Genomic DNA, 19,553 nt, shown 5'->3' with positions numbered 1-19,553 from the left:
GCTCCCCGTCCCTTTCCGGACCCACCGAGCGGGGGCACATGTGAGAGGCGGGGCCGGGAGCCTCCTGGGCCTGAGCCCACCCCCGGCAGCCCCGGTCGGGGCGGTCCCGGTCGGATCCCGGCCCCGGTCGGATCCCGGCCCCGGTCGGATCCCGGTCCCGGGGCAGCCGCAGCCCCGGACTACATTTCCCATCGTGCCCCGCGCCACCTCAGACTACAGCTCCCATCGTTCCTCGCTCAGGGGGCGTCGCCTCGCCCCGCCCCGTGACGTACCCGGCGCTATGGCGACGCGGTGACGTCACGGGGTGAGAGGTCACGGCGGCGGCGGCGCCGCGTCCCGGCCCGGTCCCGGTTCCGGCCCGGCCCCGGTCCCGCCCCGCTCATGGCGGCCCGGCGGCTCCGCGGCGCCCTCCAGCTCGGGGCGCGGCAGCGCCTGCGGGCCGCGGCGGCCCCGCCCGGCAGGTGAGCGGCGGCGGCCCCGCGGGGCGGCGGCCCCCGGGCGGGCGGGGCCTGGAGGTCACACCGGCCCCGGGGGCACCGGAGCGGGCCCCGGGAGGCGATCGTGCTGCGGGGGCTCCTCCGGGCCCGCGGGGCGGGGCGGTCCGGGGGCACCTTGGGCAGCCCGGGGGGAGCAGGCGGGGCCGGGCCGGGGGTCCCGGGGCTGCGGGCTCGGGGGTCCCGGTGCCGCCGCGGTCCCGGTCCCCGGAGAAGGCCTCTCGGTTGGGAAACACTCGCTGGGGATGGCCTGACCTTGGAGCAAACCCGGCGTGGGGACACCGGGACCGGGCCGGTGCCAGCCCCGCCCGTGGGGTCGCGAGGGGCCCGGGCCCCGTCGGGGGACGAGCGCCGGTGTCACCGTGCCCGGGGCGAGGGGACAGTCCCGGTACACCGGGGCACCGGGGCACCCCACGGCAGTGACCTCTGCTCGGGGACACCACCGGCACCGAGCGGCCCCGGTGACTCCGGGGGTGACAATTCCCGTGGGAAAGGTGGGATCTCCCCCTGCTGTGCCCCCGCCGCCACCGGAGGGACCGGACGGGACCGGGGGGGGCCCCGGGGGGCACCGGGCGCTTGTCCCCGCCTGGATTAGGTGTCCCCAAGGTCGGGTTTCCCGGCCTTCCTCCTCCTCCTCCTGCTGCCAACAGCAGCCCTGGCATCAGCACCGGGACCTTCCCGGCCTTGGGCACCGGCCCAGAGCCCCCGGGGGAGATTCCGGTCCCGGGAGGGGCCCGGGGAGGTCTGGAAAGGGCCCGGAGTGGCCAGGAAGGGACACGGACCTGTCTGGAAGGGACCTGGAATTTCAGGAAGGGGCTTGGGCTGGTCTGGAGAGAGTCTGGGCTGGTCTGGAGGGTCCTGGGCTGGTTTGGAGGGTCCTGGATGGGTCTGGAAGGGTCCTGGATGGGTCTGGAAGGACCTGGATGTGTCTGGAAGGGTCCTGGGCTGGTCTGGAGGGACCTGGACGGGTCTGGAGGGACCTGGGCTGGTCTGGAGAGACCTGGATGGGTCTGGAGGGACCTGGGCTGGTTTGGAGGGACCTGGACGGGTCTGAAGGGACCTGGATGGGTCTGGAGGGACCTGGATGGGTCTGGAAGGACCTGGGTGGGTCTGGAAGGGTCCTGGGCTCGTCTGGAGGGACCTGGATGTGTCTGGAAGGGTCCTGGGCTGGTCTGGAGGGACCTGGATGGGTCTGGAGGGACCTGGGCTGGTCTGGAGAGACCTGGATGGGTCTGGAGGGACCTGGGCTGGTTTGGAAAGGGGCTGGGCAGGTCAGGAAGGCACTGGGAAGGTCTGAAAAAGGCTTGAACAGGTCAAGAAGGGGCCTGGACCAGTCTGGAGAGAGCCTGGGCTGGTCAGGAAGGGACCTGGACCAGTCCAGAAAGGACCAGGGAAGGACTGGAAGGGATCTGAGTTGATCAGGAAGGGACCCAGGCCAGGTGGGAATGGGCTTGGGATGGTCTGGAGGAACCTGTGAGGCTCTGGAAGGGACCTGGGAAGCTCTGGAGGGATTTGGGGAGCTCCAGACGGGCCCCTGTCCCCTGGGCAAGGCGCGGCAGTCCCGGTGCCACCGGTGCCAGGCGGTGACAGAGGGTGACACCCGTGTCCCCCCAGGCACACGGCCCCGTGCGGCCTCCGGCTCTCCCGGCTGTGCCGGCCGGGCCCTGCGGCCTGGGAGCCCCGAGCCCAGCCCAGCCGGGGCTTCCTCAACCTCACCAACAAGCGCAAGGAGTACTCGGAGCGCCGCATCATCGGGTGCGTGCTGCTGGGACCCCCAGCTCCAACCCTCACCCAATCCCAGCACCAACCCCAGCTCCAACCTGACCCAACCCCAGCTAAAATCCCAGCTCCAACCCCAGCACCAACCCCAGCTCCAACCCCAGCTCCAGCCCTGACCCAACCCTGACCCAACCCCAGCCAAAATCCCAGCTCCAACCCCAGCCAAAATCCCAGCTCCAGCCCTGACCCAACCCCAGCTCCAAATCCAGCCAAAATCCCAGCTCCAACCCCAGCCAAAATCCCAGCTCCAATCCCAGCTCCAACCCCAGCTCCAGCCCTCACCCAACCCCAGCTCCAACCCCAGCTCCAACCCCAGCCAAAATCCCAGCTCCAGCCCTCACCCAACCCTGACCCAACCCCAGCCAAAATCCCAGCTCCAACCCCAGCCAAAATCCCAGCTCCAGCCCTGACCCAACCCCAGCTCCAACCCCAGCCAAAATCCCAGCTCCAACCCCAGCCAAAATCCCAGCTCCAACCCCAGCTCCAGCCCTGACCCAACCCCAGCTCCAACCCCAGCTCCAACCCCAGCTCCAACCCTGACCCAAGCCTGACCTTAAGCCCAGCTCCAACCCCAGCACCAGGCCTGACCTTAACCCCAGCCCCAACTCTGACCCAACCCTGACCTTAACCCCAATCCCAGCCCTAAACCTGGCTCCAACACCAGCCCCAACCTTGGCCCCTACCCCAACCCTGACCCCAACCCTGACCTTAACCTGTCCTAACCTTGGCCCCAAACCTGACCTTAACCCTAGCCCCAATCCCAGCCCCAACCCCAGTCCCAACCTTGGCCCCTACCCCAACCCTGACCCCAACCTTAACCTTAACCCCAGCCCCAATCCTGACCCCAAACCTGGCTCCAACCTTGGCCCCTACCCCAAGTTTGACCCCAACCCTGACCTTAACCCCAGCCCCAAACCCAGCTCCAACCCCAGCCTTAAGATCAGTTCCAACCCCAGCTCCAACCTTGCCCCTGACACCAACCCCGGCCCCAACCCTGACCTTAACCCCAGCCCCAAACCTGGCTCCAACCCCAGTCCCAACCTTGGCCCTGACCCCAACCCTGACCTTAACCCCAGCCCCAATCCCAGCCCCAAACCCGGCTCCAACCCCAACCTTAAGCTCAGTTCCAACCCCAGCCCCAACCTTGGCCCCTACCCCAACCCTGACCCCAACCCCGGCCCCAACCTTGGCCCTGACCCCAGCCCTGACCCCCAACCCTGACCTTAACCCTAGCCCCAAATCCCAGCCCCAATCCCAGCCCCAAACCCGGCTCCAACCCCAAACTTAAGCTCAGTTCCAACCCCAGCTTCAACCTTGCCCCTGACACCAACCCCGGCCCCAGCCCCGGCCCCAACCCCGGCCCCAACCCCGTGCTGTCGCAGGTACTCCATGCAGGAGATGTACGACGTGGTGGCCAACGTGGAGGACTACAAGAACTTCGTGCCGTGGTGCAAGAAGTCCGTGGTGGTGTCGCGGCGCTCGGGCCACATCAAGGCACAGCTGGAGGTGGGGTTCCCACCCGTGCTGGAGCGTTACACGTCCATCGTCACCCTGGTGCGGCCACACCTCGTCAAGGTGAGCAGGGAGCTCAGGCTGCACAGCAGGGGTGGGGAGAAGGCTCTGGAGAAGTCCTGAGGGGGCTGGGAAAGGGCTGGGCCTGGAGAAAAGGAGGCTCAGGAGGGATCTTTTCACCCCACACCTCCCTGACGGGAGAGTGGGGCCGGCTGGGGCCGGGCTCTGCTCCCAGGGAACACCGGCATGAGAAGGAACAGCCCCAGATTCCTCCAGGAGAGGTTCAGGATGGGACAGCAGGAGGAATTTTCCCATGGAAAAGGCTGTCAGGCTTTGGAGCTGCCCAGGGAGGTTTGGAGTCCCCATCCCTGGAGGATTTGGCACTCTGGGGATGCCAGGCTGGGCTCGATCCAGGAGGGTTTTCCAGCCTCGAGGATTCCGTGATCCCGGTGGCTCCTGGACCCCCTGACCGCTGCTGTTCCCCTCCCCAGGCCGTCTGCACCGACGGGCGCCTCTTCAACCACCTGGAGACCAACTGGCGCTTCAGCCCCGGCATCCCCGGCTACCCCCGCACCAGCACCGTGGATTTCTCGGTACGAGCCCGCCCCGGGATCCCCGGGGAGTGCGGGGCTCACCTGCCAGGGCTCACCTGCTCTCCTCCTCCTCCTCCTCCTCCTCCTCCTGCCCAGATCTCCTTCGAGTTCCGCTCCCTGCTGCACTCCCAGCTGGCCACCGTGTTCTTCGATGAGGTGGTCAAGCAGATGGTGGCCGCCTTCGAGCGCCGCGCGGCCAAGAACTTCGGGCCCGAGACCCGGATCCCCCGGGAGCTCATGTTCCACGAGGTCCACCAGACGTGAGGGCGGCCGGGCCGGGCACCCCCGGCCTGTGCCGAGCCCACCCCCCCAAAATATTTATTCGAGTGCGTCTCCGCTGCTGTTGCCTCAACGCCCCCCGGGGCTGCCCCGTGAGCCCCCCTGGAGCTGCGTCCCGGCGCTGGACTCCCTGGTTTTCTAGCTGATTTGGGGTTTTAACTTTTGTTTTTGTTGTTGTTTTTCGATTGAGTTTTTCTTTTTCTTTTCTTTTTTTTTTTTTTTTAACCCTTTTTTTTTGTTTTGTTTTATTTTTAAATTTTTTGGTTCTTTTTAAACTCCTCGGCCAGGCCGGAGGGTCCCGGCGGGGGCAGCTCCGGTGCCTGGGCCCCGCCGTGCTCCGGGAGAGCGGGAAGAACGGGGAGGGGGGGGAAGATGATGGGACCCCCCCCCCCCCCCATTTCCTCCCCAGCTCTTCCAGGAACAAAAGGGAAGGAGCCGGCGCAGGGAGGAGCCCCCCGAGCCCCCCCTGATGTCGTCGCACACTTTGCACAAGCCACACGCACAGGGTGGGGAGGGGGCGGCTCCCGCTGCCCCCCCCCCGCCGCCCCCCACCCCCAGCACCCTCCGCAGGGACCGCCACGGTCCCCACCCACCCCAGAGCCCCCCCAGCCCCTCACCTGTGGGGGGGGCGCAGGGGGGTGAGGGGCTCCCTGAGCCCCCCGAGCCTGCCCTGCCCCAGGAAGGAAGGAAGGAAGGAAGGACAGGCCAATAAAGAGCATTTTCCAAGGGTCAGCGGCCTCCTGCTCCTCATTCAGGGATTTTGGGGGTGGGGGGGCTGCATGGCGGGACCCCCAGACCCAAATCAGGCCGGTTCTGCCACCACCACTGCGTGACCCCCCCCGGGTGGGGTGGGGGCACCATGCCCTGACCCCCCCTCCCTAAACCCTGCCCGGAGAAGGGAGGGGGGAGGCTGGGGGTTTGTTAATAAAAACATTTATTTTGCATTTTTCTTGTTGTTTGTACAGAAGTGCCCGAGAGCTGTGAGGAGCCGGGGTGGGGGGGCTGGGGGGGGGTCCCGGCTCTGGCTCCCGGGGGCTTCAGGCAGGGGGGGTCACACAAACACGGGGGCGCGGCCGGGGAGGAGTGTATCGAGTCCCTGCGGGGGGCCCGGACACGGGGCTGGACTGAACCCCTCTCGGGGGGCTGCACAGGGGGCTGTGCCCCCCCAGGGCCCAGCAGTGGGGGAGCCTGGGGGGGCTCCCAGAGCGGGGAGCCTTTGGGGGGGCTCCCAGAGTGAGGAACCCTGGGGGGGTCTCCCAGAGCCAGGGGGGGCTCCCAGAGCCGGGAGCCTGGGGGGGGCTCCCAGTGTGGGCAGCCCTGGGGGGTCTCCCAGAGTGGGGAACCCTGGGGGGACTCCCAGAACGGGGAGCTTTGGGGGGGCTCCCAGAGTTGGGGGTCTCCCAGAGCAGGGAGCCTTTGGGGGGCTCCCAGTGTGCGCAGTGAGAGCTGCTGGGGTGGGGAGGGGGCACAGGAGCCCCCCCCACCCCACCAGGGCAGGGGCTCTGGGTGTGGGGTGAGGGGGGGGGGGACCCCAGGGCTGCTCCTGCCCCTCCCCAAGGCGGGTGGGAGGGGAGGGGAGGGGGAGCAGCCGGGGGGGACCCGAGGGGGGTTCAGTGCCGAGGGCGTCCGGGCCGGGCCCGGCAGCGCGGCGTTCCCTGGGGGAGCCCGGTCCCCGTTCCCTTCTTTACCCGGATTTGTAGCCCACGAGCTGCATGAGGCCCTTGGTGCTCATGGATTTGGGGCGCTCCAGGGGGAATCCCAGCGCCCGGCTCCAGATGAGCTGCGAGAGGACGCCCAGGGCCCGCGACACCCCGAACAGCACCGTGTAGTAATTCATCTCCTTCATGCCGTAGTACTGCGGGGACGGGGGGCTCGGCGTGGGTGGGGGGCAGCCAGGAGACCCCCACCATCCACCCCCTCCAGGGCACGGGGACAGGGACACACGGACAGGAGGGACAGACAGGACAGGGAGAGGGACACACGGACAGGAGGGACAGACAGGACAGGGAGAGGGACACACGGACAGGAGGGACAGACAGGACAGGGAGAGGGACACAGAGAGGAGGAGGGACAGACAGACAGGAGGAGGGACACACGGACAGGAGGGACAGACAGGACAGGGAGAGGGACACACGGACAGGAGGAGGGACAGACAGGACAGGGAGAGGGACACACGGACAGGAGGAGGGACAGACAGGACAGGGAGAGGGACATATGGACAATGAGAAGGGAAGGACTAAAGGATGGATGGGGAGAGGAACACGGGATGGGAGAGGGAGGAATGGGACAGAAAGAGATGGACAGGGCAGGGAGAGGGACACAGGGACAGGAGGGACAGACAGGACAGGGAGAGGGACACAGAGAGGAGGAGGGACACACGGACAGGAGGGACAGACAGGACAGGGAGAGGGACACACGGACAGGAGGAGGGACACATGGACAGGAGGAGAGACAGACAGGAGGAGGGACAGACAGGACAGGGAGAGGGACACAGACAGGGACAGACACACACAGGATGGAGAACAGAGGGACAGACAGGGCTAGGAACAGACAAGAAGAGGGACACACAGACGGGAGGAGGGACACACAGACAGGAGGAGTGACACACGGACAGAAGGAGGGACAGACAGGACAGGGAGAGGGACACAGGGACAGACACACACAGGATGGAGAACAGAGATAGGGACAGACAGGGCTAGGAACAGACAAGAAGAGGGACACACAGACGGGAGGCAGGACAGACAGGACAGGACAGGGACACACAGACGGGAGGAGGGACAGACAGGACAGGGAGAGGGACGTGGACATGGAAAGCGATACACAGACAGGGAAAAGGACAGACTAACGGAAAGGGTCAGACAGACAGACAGAGGGACAGAGGAGCCTGTGCTCACCTGCAGCAGGACCCCGCTGTGGGCGTCCACGTTGGGCCAGGGGTTCTTGGCCTTGCCCTGCTCCAGCAGCACGTTGGGGACGATCTTGTAGAGCTGCGCCACGAGCTTGAACAGGGGGTCCTTGGGCAGGTGCTTGAGGGCGAACTCCCGCTGGCAGGTGTAGCGTGGGTCCGTCTTCCGCAGCACCGCGTGCCCGTAGCCCGGCACCACCTGCGGGGATGGGGGGCTCAGAGCCACTCCTGACCCCCAGCACAAACACCCCCGAGCCCTGGAACAGCCCCTGACCCCTGGAACAGCCCCTGACCCCCAGCACCAACAGCCCCTGACCCCTGGAACAGCCCCTGACCCCCAGCACCAACAGCCCCTGACCCCTGGAACAGCCCCTGAGCCCCAGCACAAACAGCCCCCGAGCCCTGGAACAGCCCCCAAGCCCTGGAACAGCCCCCGAGCCCTGGAACAGCCCCTGACCCCCAGCACCAACAGCCCCCGAGCCCTGGAACAGCCCCTGACCCCTGGAACAGCCCCCAACCCCCAGCACCAACAGCCCCTGAGCCCTGGAACAGCCCCTGACCCCTGGAACAGCCCCTGACCCCTGGAACAGCTCCTGACCCCTGGAACAGCCCCTGACTCCAGCACAGCCCCCCAGCCCTGGAACAGCCCCTGACCCCAGCACGGCCCCCAGGCTCACCCTGCCCGAGTTGAGCGTGTTCCAGATGAAATCCCGCAGCTTCTCATCCGACACTTCCTGGCCCAGCTCCTTCTGCAGGTCAGTGAGCCAGAGCAGCACCTCCTGCGGGAACGGCCGGAGTGAGGCCCGGGAACGCGGGGAGATGGACGGGAGAGGGACAGAGGGACACGGGGATGGGGAGAGGGACAGAGGGACACGGGGATGGGGAGAGGGACAGAGGGACACGGGGATGGGGAGAGGGACACGGGGATGGGGAGAGGGACAGAGGGACACAGGGATGGGGAGAGGGACAGAGGGACACGGGGATGGGGAGAGGGACAGAGGGACACGGGGATGGGGAGAGGGACATGGGGATGGGGAGAGGGACAGAGGGACATGGGGATGGGGAGAGGGATGCAGGGCTGGGGAGAGGGACAGACGGACACATGGGTGGGGAGAGGGACAAACCAACAGGGAGAGGGACAGGCAGAGTGATGCATGAACAGGAGGGCCAGACAGGGAGAAGGACACATGGACAGGAGGAGGGACAGACTGACAGGGAGAGGGACACCTGGACAGGAGGAGGGACAGACAGGACAGGGAGAGGGACACACGGACAGGAGGAGGGACAGACTGACAGGGAGAGGGACACACGGACAGGAGTAGAGACAGACAGGACAGGAGGAGGGACAGACAGGACAGGAGGAGGGACAGACTGACAGGGAGAGGGACACAGAATGACAGGAGGAGGGACAGACTGACAGGGAGAGGGACACAGAATGACAGGAGGAGGGACAGACAGGACAGGGAGAGGGACACACAAACAGGAGGAGGGACAGACTGACAGGGACACACGGACAGGGAGCAGTGCCCACCTGGTTGGCGAGGCCGTGCAGGGGCCCAGCCAGCCCGTTCATGGCGGCGGCGAAGGCGAGGTACGGGTCGGACAAGGCGCTGCCCACGAGGTGGCTCGTGTGGGCACTCACATTCCCTCCCTCGTGGTCACTGCCGGGGCGAGGGGACCATCAGGACTCCCCCAGCCCCACCAAACGCCTCCCACGGCATTTTGGATGCAGGGAGAACAATGCTGCCAGCCTGGTTCAGCCCCGCCCCAGCTCTGCCTGCTATCCTGGAGCAGCCCGGGCACATCCCTGGCCCCGGGCTTGGGAGCGGGGCCAAACCCCCGCCCATCCCACCCCAGCTGCTCCAGGTGCAGCTCCCAGCTCCCCACCTGTGGATGGTGAGGTAGAGCCGCATCAGCTCGATGAACTGGGGGTCGGTGTAGCCCAGCATGTTGGTGAAGTTGTGGGACCAGTCGAGGTTGGGGTCGATGGCCCCGATGCCGCTGCCCTCCCGGTACAGGTTGCGGTAGATCTTGGCGGCCACGCACGGCAGCTTCGCGATCAGGTCCATGGCGTCCTCGTACACAAACTGGGAGCAGCGGGGTGAGACCGAGCTCCCCTGAGCCCCCGCACCCAAACCCAGCCCCGGGAGGCCGCAGCTCCCCCCGTACCTCCCAGTACTTGGCGCGGTGGATGCCCTCGGCGTAGGCGCGGGCGAATTTGCTCTCGCTGTTGAGGGCGGTGACGGCGGCGCTCAGCTGGGACATGGGGTGCAGGTTGGTGGGGAAGTTGTCCAGCATGGTCACCACGTGGGAGGGCAGAGCCGCACGCTTGGCCCACTCCCGGGACAGCCAGGTCACCTACGGGAACGCTCCGGGGCTGAGCTGCGGGGCCGGGGGCTGTCGTTAGCCAGCCCCCTGATGGCCAGCCCCCTCCCGGCGGTACCTGCTCCTGGCTTGGGATTTCTCCGGTCACCAGCAGCCAGAAGAGCCCCTCGGGCAGCGGCTCCTCTCCCCCAGAGGCTTTGGGCAGTTTCTTCTGGCACTCAGGAATGCTGTACCCACGGAAGCGGATGCCCTGCGGAGCTGGGAACGTCAGCGGGGCCGGGAGGGACGGGATGGGACAGGGTGGGATGGGAGAGGATGGGATGGGATCCATGGGATGGGATGGGATGGGATCCATGGGATCCATGGGATGGGATGGGATGGGATGGGATGGGATGGGATGGGATGGGATGGGATCCATGGGATCCATGGGATCCATGGGATGGGATCCATGGGATGGGATGGGATGGGATGGGATGGGACGGGACGGGATGGGATGGGATGGGATCCATGGGATGGGATCCATGGGATGGGATGGGATGGGATGGGATGGGATGGGATGGGAGAGGATGGGATGGGATGGGGATGGGGATGGGATGGGATCCATGGGATGGGATGGGATGGGATGGGATGGGATGGGATGGGATCCATGGGATGGGATGGGATGGGATGGGATGGGATGGGATGGGATGGGATGGGATGGGATGGGATCCATGGGATCCATGGGATCCATGGGATGGGATCCATGGGATGGGATGGGATGGGATGGGATGGGACGGGACGGGATGGGATGGGATGGGATCCATGGGATGGGATCCATGGGATGGGATGGGATGGGATGGGATGGGATGGGATGGGATGGGATGGGATGGGATGGGATGGGATGGGATGGGACGGGGTGGGATGGGATGGGACAGGGTGGGATGGGACGGGATGTGATGGGATAGGATCCATGTGATGGGATGGGGTGGGGTGGGACAGGGTGGAACGTGGCCCTACCTCATCAGGATCCAGCACAGAGGTCTCGTAGATCAGCCCTTTCATGCCCCTCATGCCGCCGTACACCTGGAAGGGGCCGGGAGGCCGCGGTGAGGGCCGGTGGCGGGGCCCGGTGGCCCCGGCGCGGCGGCGGCGGCAGCCGCACACTCACCATGTCCACCGTGATCTGCCCGATGGCCGTGTTGCCGTGCTGCTGCCGGAAGCTCTTGATCTTCGCCTGCTCCTTGGGGATCATGGTGGCCAGGACGTCTTTGAGGTTCTGGGGACAAGGAACGGTGATGTGAGAGGGGGGACAAGAGAAGGGTGTGACAAGCGAGAGGCTGGCAGGACAGGGGTGACACAAGAGCTGGGGCAGGAGAGGGAGCGACACGAGAGAGGGAAAGAGGAGAGGGGACTCCCCTTGGAGAGCAGGGATGGGGAGGGGGTGACAAGAGGTGGGAACAGGAAAGGGGGTGACGGGAGAAGGGGCAGTAAAACAAGACCCCCCATGGAGAGAGAGAAAGGGGTGACAGGAGAGGGGCCACAGGAAAGAGGGGACAGGAAAGGGGGTGACAGGAAAGAGGGGACAGGAAAGGGGGTGACAGGAAAGAGGTGACAGGAAAGGGGGTGACAGGAGAGGGGGTGACAGGAGAGGGGGTGACAGGAAAGGGGGTGACAGGAAAGGGGGTGACAGGAAAGGGGGTGACAGGAAAGAGGGGACAGGAAAGGGGGTGACGGGAAAGGGGGTGACAGGAAAGGGGGTGACAGGAAAGAGGTGACAGGAGAGGGGGTGACAGGAAAGGGGGTGACAGGAGAGGGGGTGACAGGAAAGGGGGTGACAGGAAAGAGGGGACAGGAAAGGGGGTGACAGGAGAGGGGGTGACAGGAGAGGGGGTGACAGGAAAGGGGGGACAGGAAAGGGGGTGACAGGAAAGAGGTGACAGGAGAGGGGGTGACAGGAAAGGGGGTGACAGGAAAGAGGTGGCAGGAAAGGGAGCCCCCATTGGAGAAGAGTGCCAGGACACGGTGACAGAACAGGGGCTCATGGGAAAAGGGGTGACAATAGAGGTGGGGAGAGGAAAGGGGATGACAACTGAAGGGTCCCCCCTTGGAGAGGGGTCTCAGGAGAGGCAGCCACAGGGAAGAGGTGTCAGGACAGAGGTGACAGATGACAGGACAGGGGGCACAGGACAGGACCCCCCTTACCGTGGCGGCGCTGGCGTGGCGAGCAGCAAAGAGGACACACGGCGCATTCTGTGGGACAACGGACACAGAGACCCCCTGTCACCAGGACAGAGCCTCTTTTCGGGGGGTGCGGCCAGATGAGCCCCCCAGCCCCGTGGCAGGAGCTGAGACCCCGGTTGCCAAGGACGCCGTGGCCGGAGCCGCTTCCCTCGCCCACGGGGATCAGAGCCGGGATCAGAGCCGGGATCAGAGCCGGGATCAGCCGGGGTGGCCCCGCGCTGCCCTCGCAGCCAGACCCGGACCTGGCACCGGGATTGCGGCCGCCTTCTCCTTCCTGGAGCCCAGCCCGGCCAGGCACGGCCGCGGTTTTCCTGAGCCGGGGAATCCGAACTTTGTTCCTCGCCCACGCGTGGGAACCGGGAACCGCGGGGACTCCGGCCGGCAGGGACACACCGGGAACACCCCGGGAACACCCCGGGCCTGGCAGCGTGCAGGGACGGGGACACCGGGGGACACCGGGGGACACCGGGGGACACCGGGGCTGCCATCCACAGCAACACCCGGAGATTCCCCGGGGCCCGGAGCTGCGGCAGCGCCTGCGGCAGAGCCAGAACATGACTCGGTTTTTCCACTGGCTGCCGGGAGGACGCGGGGGGGCCGCGCTGCTCAGAACCCCCCCGGCTGTCCCCCAGCGCCCCGCCAGCCCCCGGCCCGGACAGGGGGGTCCCCGGTACCCCCGGTGTGACCCTGGCGGGAGGCGAGGCCGCGTCCCCCCGCAACAGGCGGCTCCGGGAAGGGAAAACGCCGGCGGAACAATGGAGGCGGCAGAGGGAAGCCCAAGGTCAAGGCGGCCGCTGCCGCCGCCGCGGGGGCCCCTTCCCCCCCCCCCCAGTGTCACCCCCAGTGTCACCCCAGTGTCACCCCAGTGTCACCCCGCTCTGGGGGTCCCCGCCGCTCGCCCCGGCTGTCACCGAGGTGCCACTGGCTCAAGGTCACACGTGTCGCCGGTGACACCGGGCACCGGCCGGGGGGAGCGGGGGGGACACACCGGGACCCTCGGGGGGCTCCCGCGGGGCTCGGGGGTGCGGGGGCAGCCCCGGGCCCGGAGAACGAGGGTCGGGATCACGGCCCCGGTCCGCCCGGTTTGAGGGGTGAGCAGAGCCAAGTGGGGCACCGTGAATATCCCAAAATATCGCCCGGTCGATAAAGACACCGCAACGCCCGTTACGAAACGCCGGGGCCGTGACCGGGGCAAACACACCGGTGGGGCCGGGGGCGCTCCGGCCCGGTACCGGCGCTCGGCCCCAACGGGGGTCCCCCCGCTGTGACCCCGTTGTCCTCTACGGCACCGGGAAGCTGGGGAAGGGCGGCGGCGGCGGAGGGACGGCTCCCCGCCTCCAACCCCCGCTGCCGGTGCCGCCGGGCGCGGGGTCCCGGGACCGGTGCGGGGATCCCGGGGGGCGCCCGGGACCCCCCAAGCTCAGCGCTGCACAACGGGGGGGAACGGCGGGACCGGAGCCTCCGGCGGGGGCTGCCCAGGGGCGGGGGCCCCGACACGGGGCTGAATCAGCGGCGGAGCCCCCCGAGAACGGAGCGGGCCCGGAGCCCCCCGAGCCACTCCCGGTGCCCCCGGCGCTGAGAAGGCCGCGGAGGGAGCGCCCGGCGCCGGTGCCCACCACGTGCTGCCGCTGCGGCCCCGCGCCCAGCCCGGTCCCCATCCCGGTCGCGATCCCGATCACCCCGGTCCCATCCCCCTCCTCCGCCGCCGCCGCGCGGCCCCTTTAAGGCAGCGCCCCCCGCGTCGCCCCTTTAAGAACCGGACCCCCCCCGCTCTCCCTTCCCCCCGCGGCGTCGCCCCTTTAAGGCGCGGCGAGGCCGGACCGGGCGCGCTCACCTTGGGCCCGCGGAGGCGCGCGGCCGCCCGGCTGCCGGCGGCGAGGAGCGTCATGGCGGCACCGGGACGGGACAGGCCGGGACTGAACGGGACCGGGAGCGGGGCCGGGATCGGGACCGGGGCGGGAGCGGGGCCGGAGCGGCGGCGGCCGGGGGTCCTCAACGTGAGGGCGGGGCAGAGCGCCGCGCTGGTCATTAGCATAACCCCGCCCCCTCTCGGGGCAGGGCCGGTTCCTATTGGCCGAGTGGCGCGCCGTGGGGCGGGGCTACGCTAATGAAATGGCGGGGGGGCGCGAGCTATAGGTGGCCTCCGCATTCGCCTGATCAAGAACAGGGGTGGGGCGAGGGAGTGCCCGCCCCCTCTCGTGACGTCACTGGCCGCGGTGCGTGACGTCATGGTCCGGTGTCATCGCCGCGGCCGCGCCGGTGTCTCGGTGGGGTTCGGCTGCGGGGGTGGGGGGGCAGCCCCGTGACGTCACCGGGCGGGATGAGGTTACCTGAGCCCATGACGTCATCCTGCATGCGGGCACGGTGGCTTCAGGCGATGGGCTGTGGCATGACCCTGGCTCGGCGGTGACGTCACGGAGCGACGTGTCACCGTCCCCGCTGAGCCCAGGGCATTGTCCCGCTGGCCCCGGTGGCGCGGGTGACACCATGGAGTGACCTGGGGTGACAGGAGAGGGGCAGAGCCCTCCTGCTGCTCCTGCACCCTGGCCGGGTGACATGGGGTGACACCAGCCACGGCCCAGAGGCCAGAACCCTCACACAGCCCTCACATGGCGGGCTGCCATGGCACAGCGTGCCAGCTCAGAGTCAGAACCCCCTCGGGGGTGTGACACGAGGTGACACAGGGTGACACAGAGTGACCAGCCACAGCCGAGGGGCCGGACCCCCGTGGTGCTCCCGCAGTGGCAGGGCTGGGTGACTTGGGGATGACCCAGAGCCACGGGCCGAGCGCTGTCCCTGCCCCACAGCTGAGCCACGAGGGGCCAACACTGCCCTGGAGGGAGCTCGAGCCACTGGGGACACGTGGGGACACTGCTGTCCCCTGCCCCACACGCACACCAGACCTGAGCTGCCCTCGGGTGGGCCCACGGCCCCTTTATTGCCTGCAGCAGGGAGGGGGGTCCCCAAACCCCCCACCCATGGGGGGCTGAGCCCCAGCGTCTCCCCCGTGTCCCCCAGCAGCGGGGCAGGAATGTCCCTGAAATGTCCCTGCAGGAGCGAGGACGTGGCCCCGGCCCCGCGGCCGTCCCGGTGTCCCCGGACGGGGAATAAATAGGACGGGAGCTCCGCACGGGGCGAGGCGGCGGCTCCGGAGCCGTGGAGGTCCTGGCAGATCCGTCTGTCCCGGGGACACCCCGCTGGGTCCCGGGGACACCCCGCTGGGTCCCGGGGACACCCCGCTGGGTCCCGGCGCTGTCCCGGTCCCTGCTCCGGAGGCAGTCACAGCTCGTCGTGTGGGATGTGGAGCGCGTGGTCACACAGGTCTGCGGGGACAGCAGGGGACAATCAGGGTGTGGTGGAGCCCTGGGGGACCCTCAGGGCGTGGTGGAGCCCAGTGGAAGCTCTGGGATATGCTGGAGACCCATAGGACTCCCAGGATATGACAGAGCTGTGGGACCTTCCATGTCCAGAGCCCTGGGGGACCCTCAGGACATGTCAGAGCCCCGTGGGACCCTCAGGATGAACCAGACTCCCATGAGACCCCCAGGATATGACAGCCCTGTGGGACACATCAGAGCCCTGTGGGACCCTCAGGACATGTCAGAGCCCCGTGGGACCCTCAGGATGTACCAGACCCCAGGACATGACAGCCCTGTGGGACACATCAGAGCCCCGTGGGACCCTCAGGATGAACCAGACTCCCATGAGACCCCCAGGATATGACAGCCCTGTGGGACACATCAGAGCCCCGTGGGACCCTCAGGATGTACCAGACCCCAGGACATGACAGCCCTGTGGGACACATCAGAGCCCCGTGGGACTCTCCTGTGCAGTCCCTGCTGTGACCTGAGCTGGGGCCAGCAGCATTTCCCTGGCTTTGTCCTGTGGTTAATGACAAATGCGGCTGTTTGGACACAGCCACAGCCCGGCCTGTCCCTGCTCCGGCCCCAGCGCTGCCGGATGCAGGAGGAGCCCCAGGAGCAGCTGCTGAGACCCTCAGGATCCCCTGGGACAGAGCACTGCCCTGATGGCTGTGCCAGGTACAAAGGGATCTGCCCTGGCCCCGTCCAGGGCCCCATCCAGGACTGGAGTGGCCCAAAGGTCACGTCGTGCCCTGACCTGGGTGTTTGTGAGCTGGAAATAGCCCCAGAACGGGGACAGGGCCATTGGATGTGCCAGGAGAGGCCACACAGTCAGCACAGCAGCTGCCCTGGCTCGGCCCCAGCATCCCAAAAAAACCCCAGTGGCGGCAGAGTCCGGGCACTGGGCTGCGATGGGGTGCTGGGACCTGGGGAAGAACTCGCAGCTCCTCCCTGCTTTGGGCTGGCAGCAAATCCCATCCCAGGACCGTCAGAGCAGCCACAACCCCTGGAACAGCAGGAGAGACCCCCAGGACAGTCCCTGCTCTGGGCCTGGTATCTCCTCCCATTCCAGCACTGACGGAGCACAAGAGACCCCCAGGACAGCAGGAGAGACCCCTTGGGATGGCCTGGGCTCTGGGCTGGCAGCAAATCCCATCCCAGCAGCAATGGAGCAGATCCAGCCCCTGGAACAGCAGGAGAAACTCCCTGGAACTGCAGGAAAGACCCCCAGGGACAGCCTCAGTATCTCCTCCCATCCCAGCACTGACAGAGCAGGAGAGACCCCTGGAAGAGCAGGAGAGACCCCCAGGGACAGCCCCTGCTCTGGGTCAGTATCTCCTCCCATCCCAGCACTGACAGAGCAGGAGAGACCCCCTGGGACAGCAGCAAAGACCCCCTGGGACAGCCCCTGCTCTGGGCTGGCATCTCAGCACCAACGGAGCAGCCACGACCCCAGGAGCAGCAGCAGAGCCCCCCAGGACCCCCGGCTCACCCGTCCTCTTGCTGCAGAGCCGGTCCTTGACATTCTCAGCCTCGTGCGAGAGAAACTCGATGAGCTCATCCTCGTATTCCTCAGCGATGCTCTCGCACTGCAACGGGACACGGCAGCGGTGACACCGCCGGCCCGCAGGAGCCCCCGTCCCACCCACACCCCCCAGGACTCCCCTGTCCCCTCACACACCGCGAATTTCAGGCTGGAGGTCACATCCCCGTCGAATTTGACTCCGGAAAGGTCCATCTTGGTGCCGTCGTGGGAGATGACCCGGACGTAGCTCTTGCGGTGCGTGGCCGGATCCACCTTCTCGCCGTACTCCTTCATCTTCTCGCAGACGCGCTCCAGCAGCTCCGTCAGGTGCGCCTCCGAGCGAGCGTACGGCACCTGCAGCCCCCGGGGAGGGGTCAGCGGCGTCCCCAGGAGCGGCACGAGCAGCGGGGACACCGCCAGGGGCCTCGCCTCACCTCCACCACCGACTGGCTGCCGTCGGGGTTGATGCGGAACGAGCCCATCTGGATGGTTTTTCTGGGATCCACCTGGGAGATCTCCCACTCCAGCTCATCCACCAGCGCCCGGCAGGCTGTGGGGGACACGGCGCCATGGGAGACCCGTGCTGCTGTGGCTGCCCAGAGCCAGACTGGTGTGACTGGGGCAGACTGGGATGGAGCGTGTGTGGGGAGACCCTCAGCTCGTCCCCAAGCACGGTGAGCTGCTCCCAGGGGACACCCCCAAGCCCTGTGCCACCACCCTGGACTGTGCCACCCTGGCCTGTCCCCCTGTCCTGTCTTGCTGTCTGCTCTGTCCCTGTCCCCATTGTCCCTGTTCTCCCTTTTCTCCCCTGTCCCCTCTGCCCCCACCTTGTCCCCCCATCCTGTCCCATCCCACACGGTCCCCCCGTGTCCCCCTGCACCTCCACAGTGCAGGTCCTGGCTCCGGCGTGCTCCGGCCGTGGGCAGCAGCGATGCCAAGGCCAGGGCCAGGCCCAGCAGGGCCAGGATGTGGCTCCTCATCCTCAGGGCTCCGCAGATTCCCGGGATCCGGCCCCGCATCCTCAGGGCTCCGCAGATTCCCGGGATCCGGCCCCGCATCCTCAGGGCTCCGCTGTCACCTGCAGACACGGGGCAGCTCCAGCGCTGTCCCCACAGCCCAAGGGCCACCCCTGCCCTGCCCGGCCCCTCTGGGACCCCCGAGCCCCACAGAGCCCGGCTCTCCCGGGGGCTTCATCCACGGTGTTCCCCTTCCCGGTCTGCTCTGAGTCCCGTTAGTGCCCCTGGACCCTACAGAGCCCCCTCCCCTCTAGGACAGAGCCCAGAGTTCCATGGAGCGCCACAGAGCCCCCTCCCCTATAGGACAGAGCTCAGAGCCCCATGGAGCCCCACAGAGCCCCCTCCCCTATAGGACACAGCCCAGAGCCCCACAGGAATTCCTTCACTATAGGGCAGAGCCTCAGGGAGCCCCCTCCCCTATAGGGCACAGCCCAGAGCCCCATGAAGACCTACAGAGCCCCATCCCCTATAGGGCAGAGCACAGAGCCCCACAGAGCCCACTCCCCTATAGGACAAAGCCCAGAGCCCCACAGAGCCCCATCCCCTATAGGGCAGAGCACAGAGCCCCACAGAAATTCCTTCACTATAGGACAGAGCCCAGAACCCCACAGAGCCCACTCCCCTATAGGCCAAAGCCCAGAACCCCACAGAAATTCCTCCACTATAGGGCAGAGCCCCACAGAGCCCCCTCCCCTATACGGCAGAGCCCAGAGCCCCACAGAGCCCCCTCCCCTATAGGGCACAGCCCAGAGCCCCACAGAGCCCCCTCCCCTATACGGCAGAGCCCAGAGCCCCACAGAGCCCCCTCCCCTATAGGGCACAGCCCAGAGCCCCACAGAGCCCCCTCCCCTATACGGCAGAGCCCAGAGCCCCACAGAGCCCCCTCCCCTATAGGGCAGAGCCCGGAGCCCCCACGGAGATTCCTTCACTACAGAGCGGAACCCAGAACTCCCACAGACCCTCCTCCTCCACAGCCCAGAGCCCGGAGCACCTACAGAGCCCCCTCCCCTATAGGGCAGAGCCCCACAGAGCCCCCTCCCCTATAGGGCAGAGCCCCACAGAGCCACCTCCCCTATAGGGCAGAGCCCCACAGAGCCCCCTCCCCCATAGGGCAGAGCCCAGAGCCCCACAGAGCCCCCTCCCCTATAGGGCAGAGCCCCACAGAGCCCCACAGAGCCCCCTCCCCATAGGGCAGAGCCCAGAGCCCCACAGAGCCCCCTCCCCTCCGGGATCCCCCCACAGCCCCCCATGGACCCCACCGCACCCCCGAGGCCCGGGTCCGGTCGAGTCGTCCCGTGCCGCGCCCCTCTTCCCGAGCCCCGGGCCCGGCCGAGCCCCCCCCCGTCCTGCGCCCCCCGTACCGGCCGCTCTCCCGTCCCGCTCCCACCGCCCCCCACACGGACCGGCTGCCCCGGGACTGCCCGCGGCGCCGCCGGTGCCGGCGCGCCCCCCCGGCCCGCAGCGCCGCGGGGCACGGCCGCTCGGAGCGAGCGGCGACCGAGCCGGGCAGGGCGGAGGAGCCGGTCGGACCGGTCAGACCGGC

The 19,553-nt window shown here is 67.6% G+C and overlaps 3 protein-coding genes across 6 annotated transcripts; 1 reads left to right on the top strand and 2 right to left on the bottom strand.

Annotated features, from left to right (window-relative positions):
- The first annotated feature begins 288 nt into the window (after positions 1–288).
- Positions 289–5,389, top strand: COQ10A (coenzyme Q10A). Its single transcript, XM_058861057.1, has 5 exons — positions 289–461; positions 2,109–2,249; positions 3,656–3,848; positions 4,277–4,378; positions 4,475–5,389. Exons 1-5 carry the CDS (start codon positions 382–384, stop codon positions 4,640–4,642), a joined length of 684 nt encoding a protein of 227 aa, XP_058717040.1. The 5' UTR covers positions 289–381; the 3' UTR covers positions 4,643–5,389.
- CS (citrate synthase) lies at positions 4,848–14,110 on the bottom strand. Of its 2 annotated transcripts, XR_009280202.1 has the most exons (12): positions 13,942–14,110; positions 12,069–12,116; positions 11,035–11,142; positions 10,884–10,949; positions 10,006–10,137; positions 9,732–9,920; positions 9,450–9,649; positions 9,094–9,223; positions 8,240–8,341; positions 7,552–7,761; positions 6,012–6,512; positions 4,848–5,910 (listed from the first exon to the last, which is right to left on the bottom strand). XR_009280202.1 is itself a non-coding variant. In XM_058861029.1 (11 exons), the coding sequence occupies exons 1-11, from the start codon at positions 13,993–13,995 to the stop codon at positions 6,342–6,344; spliced, it is 1,410 nt and encodes a 469-aa protein (XP_058717012.1). In that variant the 5' UTR covers positions 13,996–14,110; the 3' UTR covers positions 4,848–6,341. The 2 variants fall into 2 exon arrangements, 1 of the variants encoding a protein (XP_058717012.1); XM_058861029.1 differs by having other exon boundaries at positions 4,848–6,512.
- An 886-nt stretch (positions 14,111–14,996) lies between these two features.
- Positions 14,997–19,550, bottom strand: CNPY2 (canopy FGF signaling regulator 2). 3 transcript variants are annotated; one of them, XM_058861060.1, is made up of 6 exons: positions 19,414–19,550; positions 17,875–18,072; positions 17,429–17,544; positions 17,151–17,348; positions 16,962–17,058; positions 14,997–15,430 (listed from the first exon to the last, which is right to left on the bottom strand). In XM_058861060.1, exons 2-6 carry the CDS (start codon positions 18,050–18,052, stop codon positions 15,387–15,389), a joined length of 633 nt encoding a protein of 210 aa, XP_058717043.1. In that variant the 5' UTR covers positions 18,053–18,072; positions 19,414–19,550; the 3' UTR covers positions 14,997–15,386. The 3 variants fall into 3 exon arrangements, with proteins under 3 accessions (XP_058717043.1, XP_058717041.1, XP_058717042.1); XM_058861058.1 differs by having other exon boundaries at positions 19,372–19,503; XM_058861059.1 differs by lacking the exon at positions 19,414–19,550 and adding an exon at positions 19,275–19,382.
- Between the last annotated feature and the right edge of the window lie 3 nt (positions 19,551–19,553).

The sequence above is a fragment of the Poecile atricapillus genome, chromosome 35 (assembly GCF_030490865.1).
Source record: "Poecile atricapillus isolate bPoeAtr1 chromosome 35, bPoeAtr1.hap1, whole genome shotgun sequence".
Classification (NCBI taxonomy): Eukaryota; Metazoa; Chordata; class Aves; order Passeriformes; family Paridae; genus Poecile; species Poecile atricapillus.
This window is presented reverse-complemented; position numbering and strand designations above follow the sequence as displayed.

Excerpts from the sequence above, each read along its gene's own strand:
- COQ10A (XM_058861057.1), top strand. The coding sequence starts at position 382 with ATGGCGGCCCGGCGGCTCCGCGGCGCCCTCCAGCTCGGGGCGCGGCAG. Across the intron at positions 3,849-4,276 it reads TGCGGCCACACCTCGTCAAG|GCCGTCTGCACCGACGGGCG; the intron begins GTGAGCAGGGAG and ends TCCCCTCCCCAG. Across the intron at positions 4,379-4,474 it reads CCAGCACCGTGGATTTCTCG|ATCTCCTTCGAGTTCCGCTC; the intron begins GTACGAGCCCGC and ends CCTCCTGCCCAG.
- CS (XM_058861029.1), bottom strand. The coding sequence starts at position 13,995 with ATGACGCTCCTCGCCGCCGGCAGCCGGGCGGCCGCGCGCCTCCGCGGG. Across the intron at positions 9,224-9,449 it reads CTCTACCTCACCATCCACAG|TGACCACGAGGGAGGGAATG; the intron begins GTGGGGAGCTGG and ends TCGCCCCGGCAG. Across the intron at positions 8,342-9,093 it reads TGCACGGCCTCGCCAACCAG|GAGGTGCTGCTCTGGCTCAC; the intron begins GTGGGCACTGCT and ends CCGTTCCCGCAG.
- CNPY2 (XM_058861060.1), bottom strand. The coding sequence starts at position 18,052 with ATGCGGGGCCGGATCCCGGGAATCTGCGGAGCCCTGAGGATGCGGGGC. Across the intron at positions 17,349-17,428 it reads GCAGCCAGTCGGTGGTGGAG|GTGCCGTACGCTCGCTCGGA; the intron begins GTGAGGCGAGGC and ends CGGGGGCTGCAG. Across the intron at positions 15,431-16,961 it reads GCTCTGCAGCAAGAGGACGG|ACCTGTGTGACCACGCGCTC; the intron begins GTGAGCCGGGGG and ends CTGTCCCCGCAG.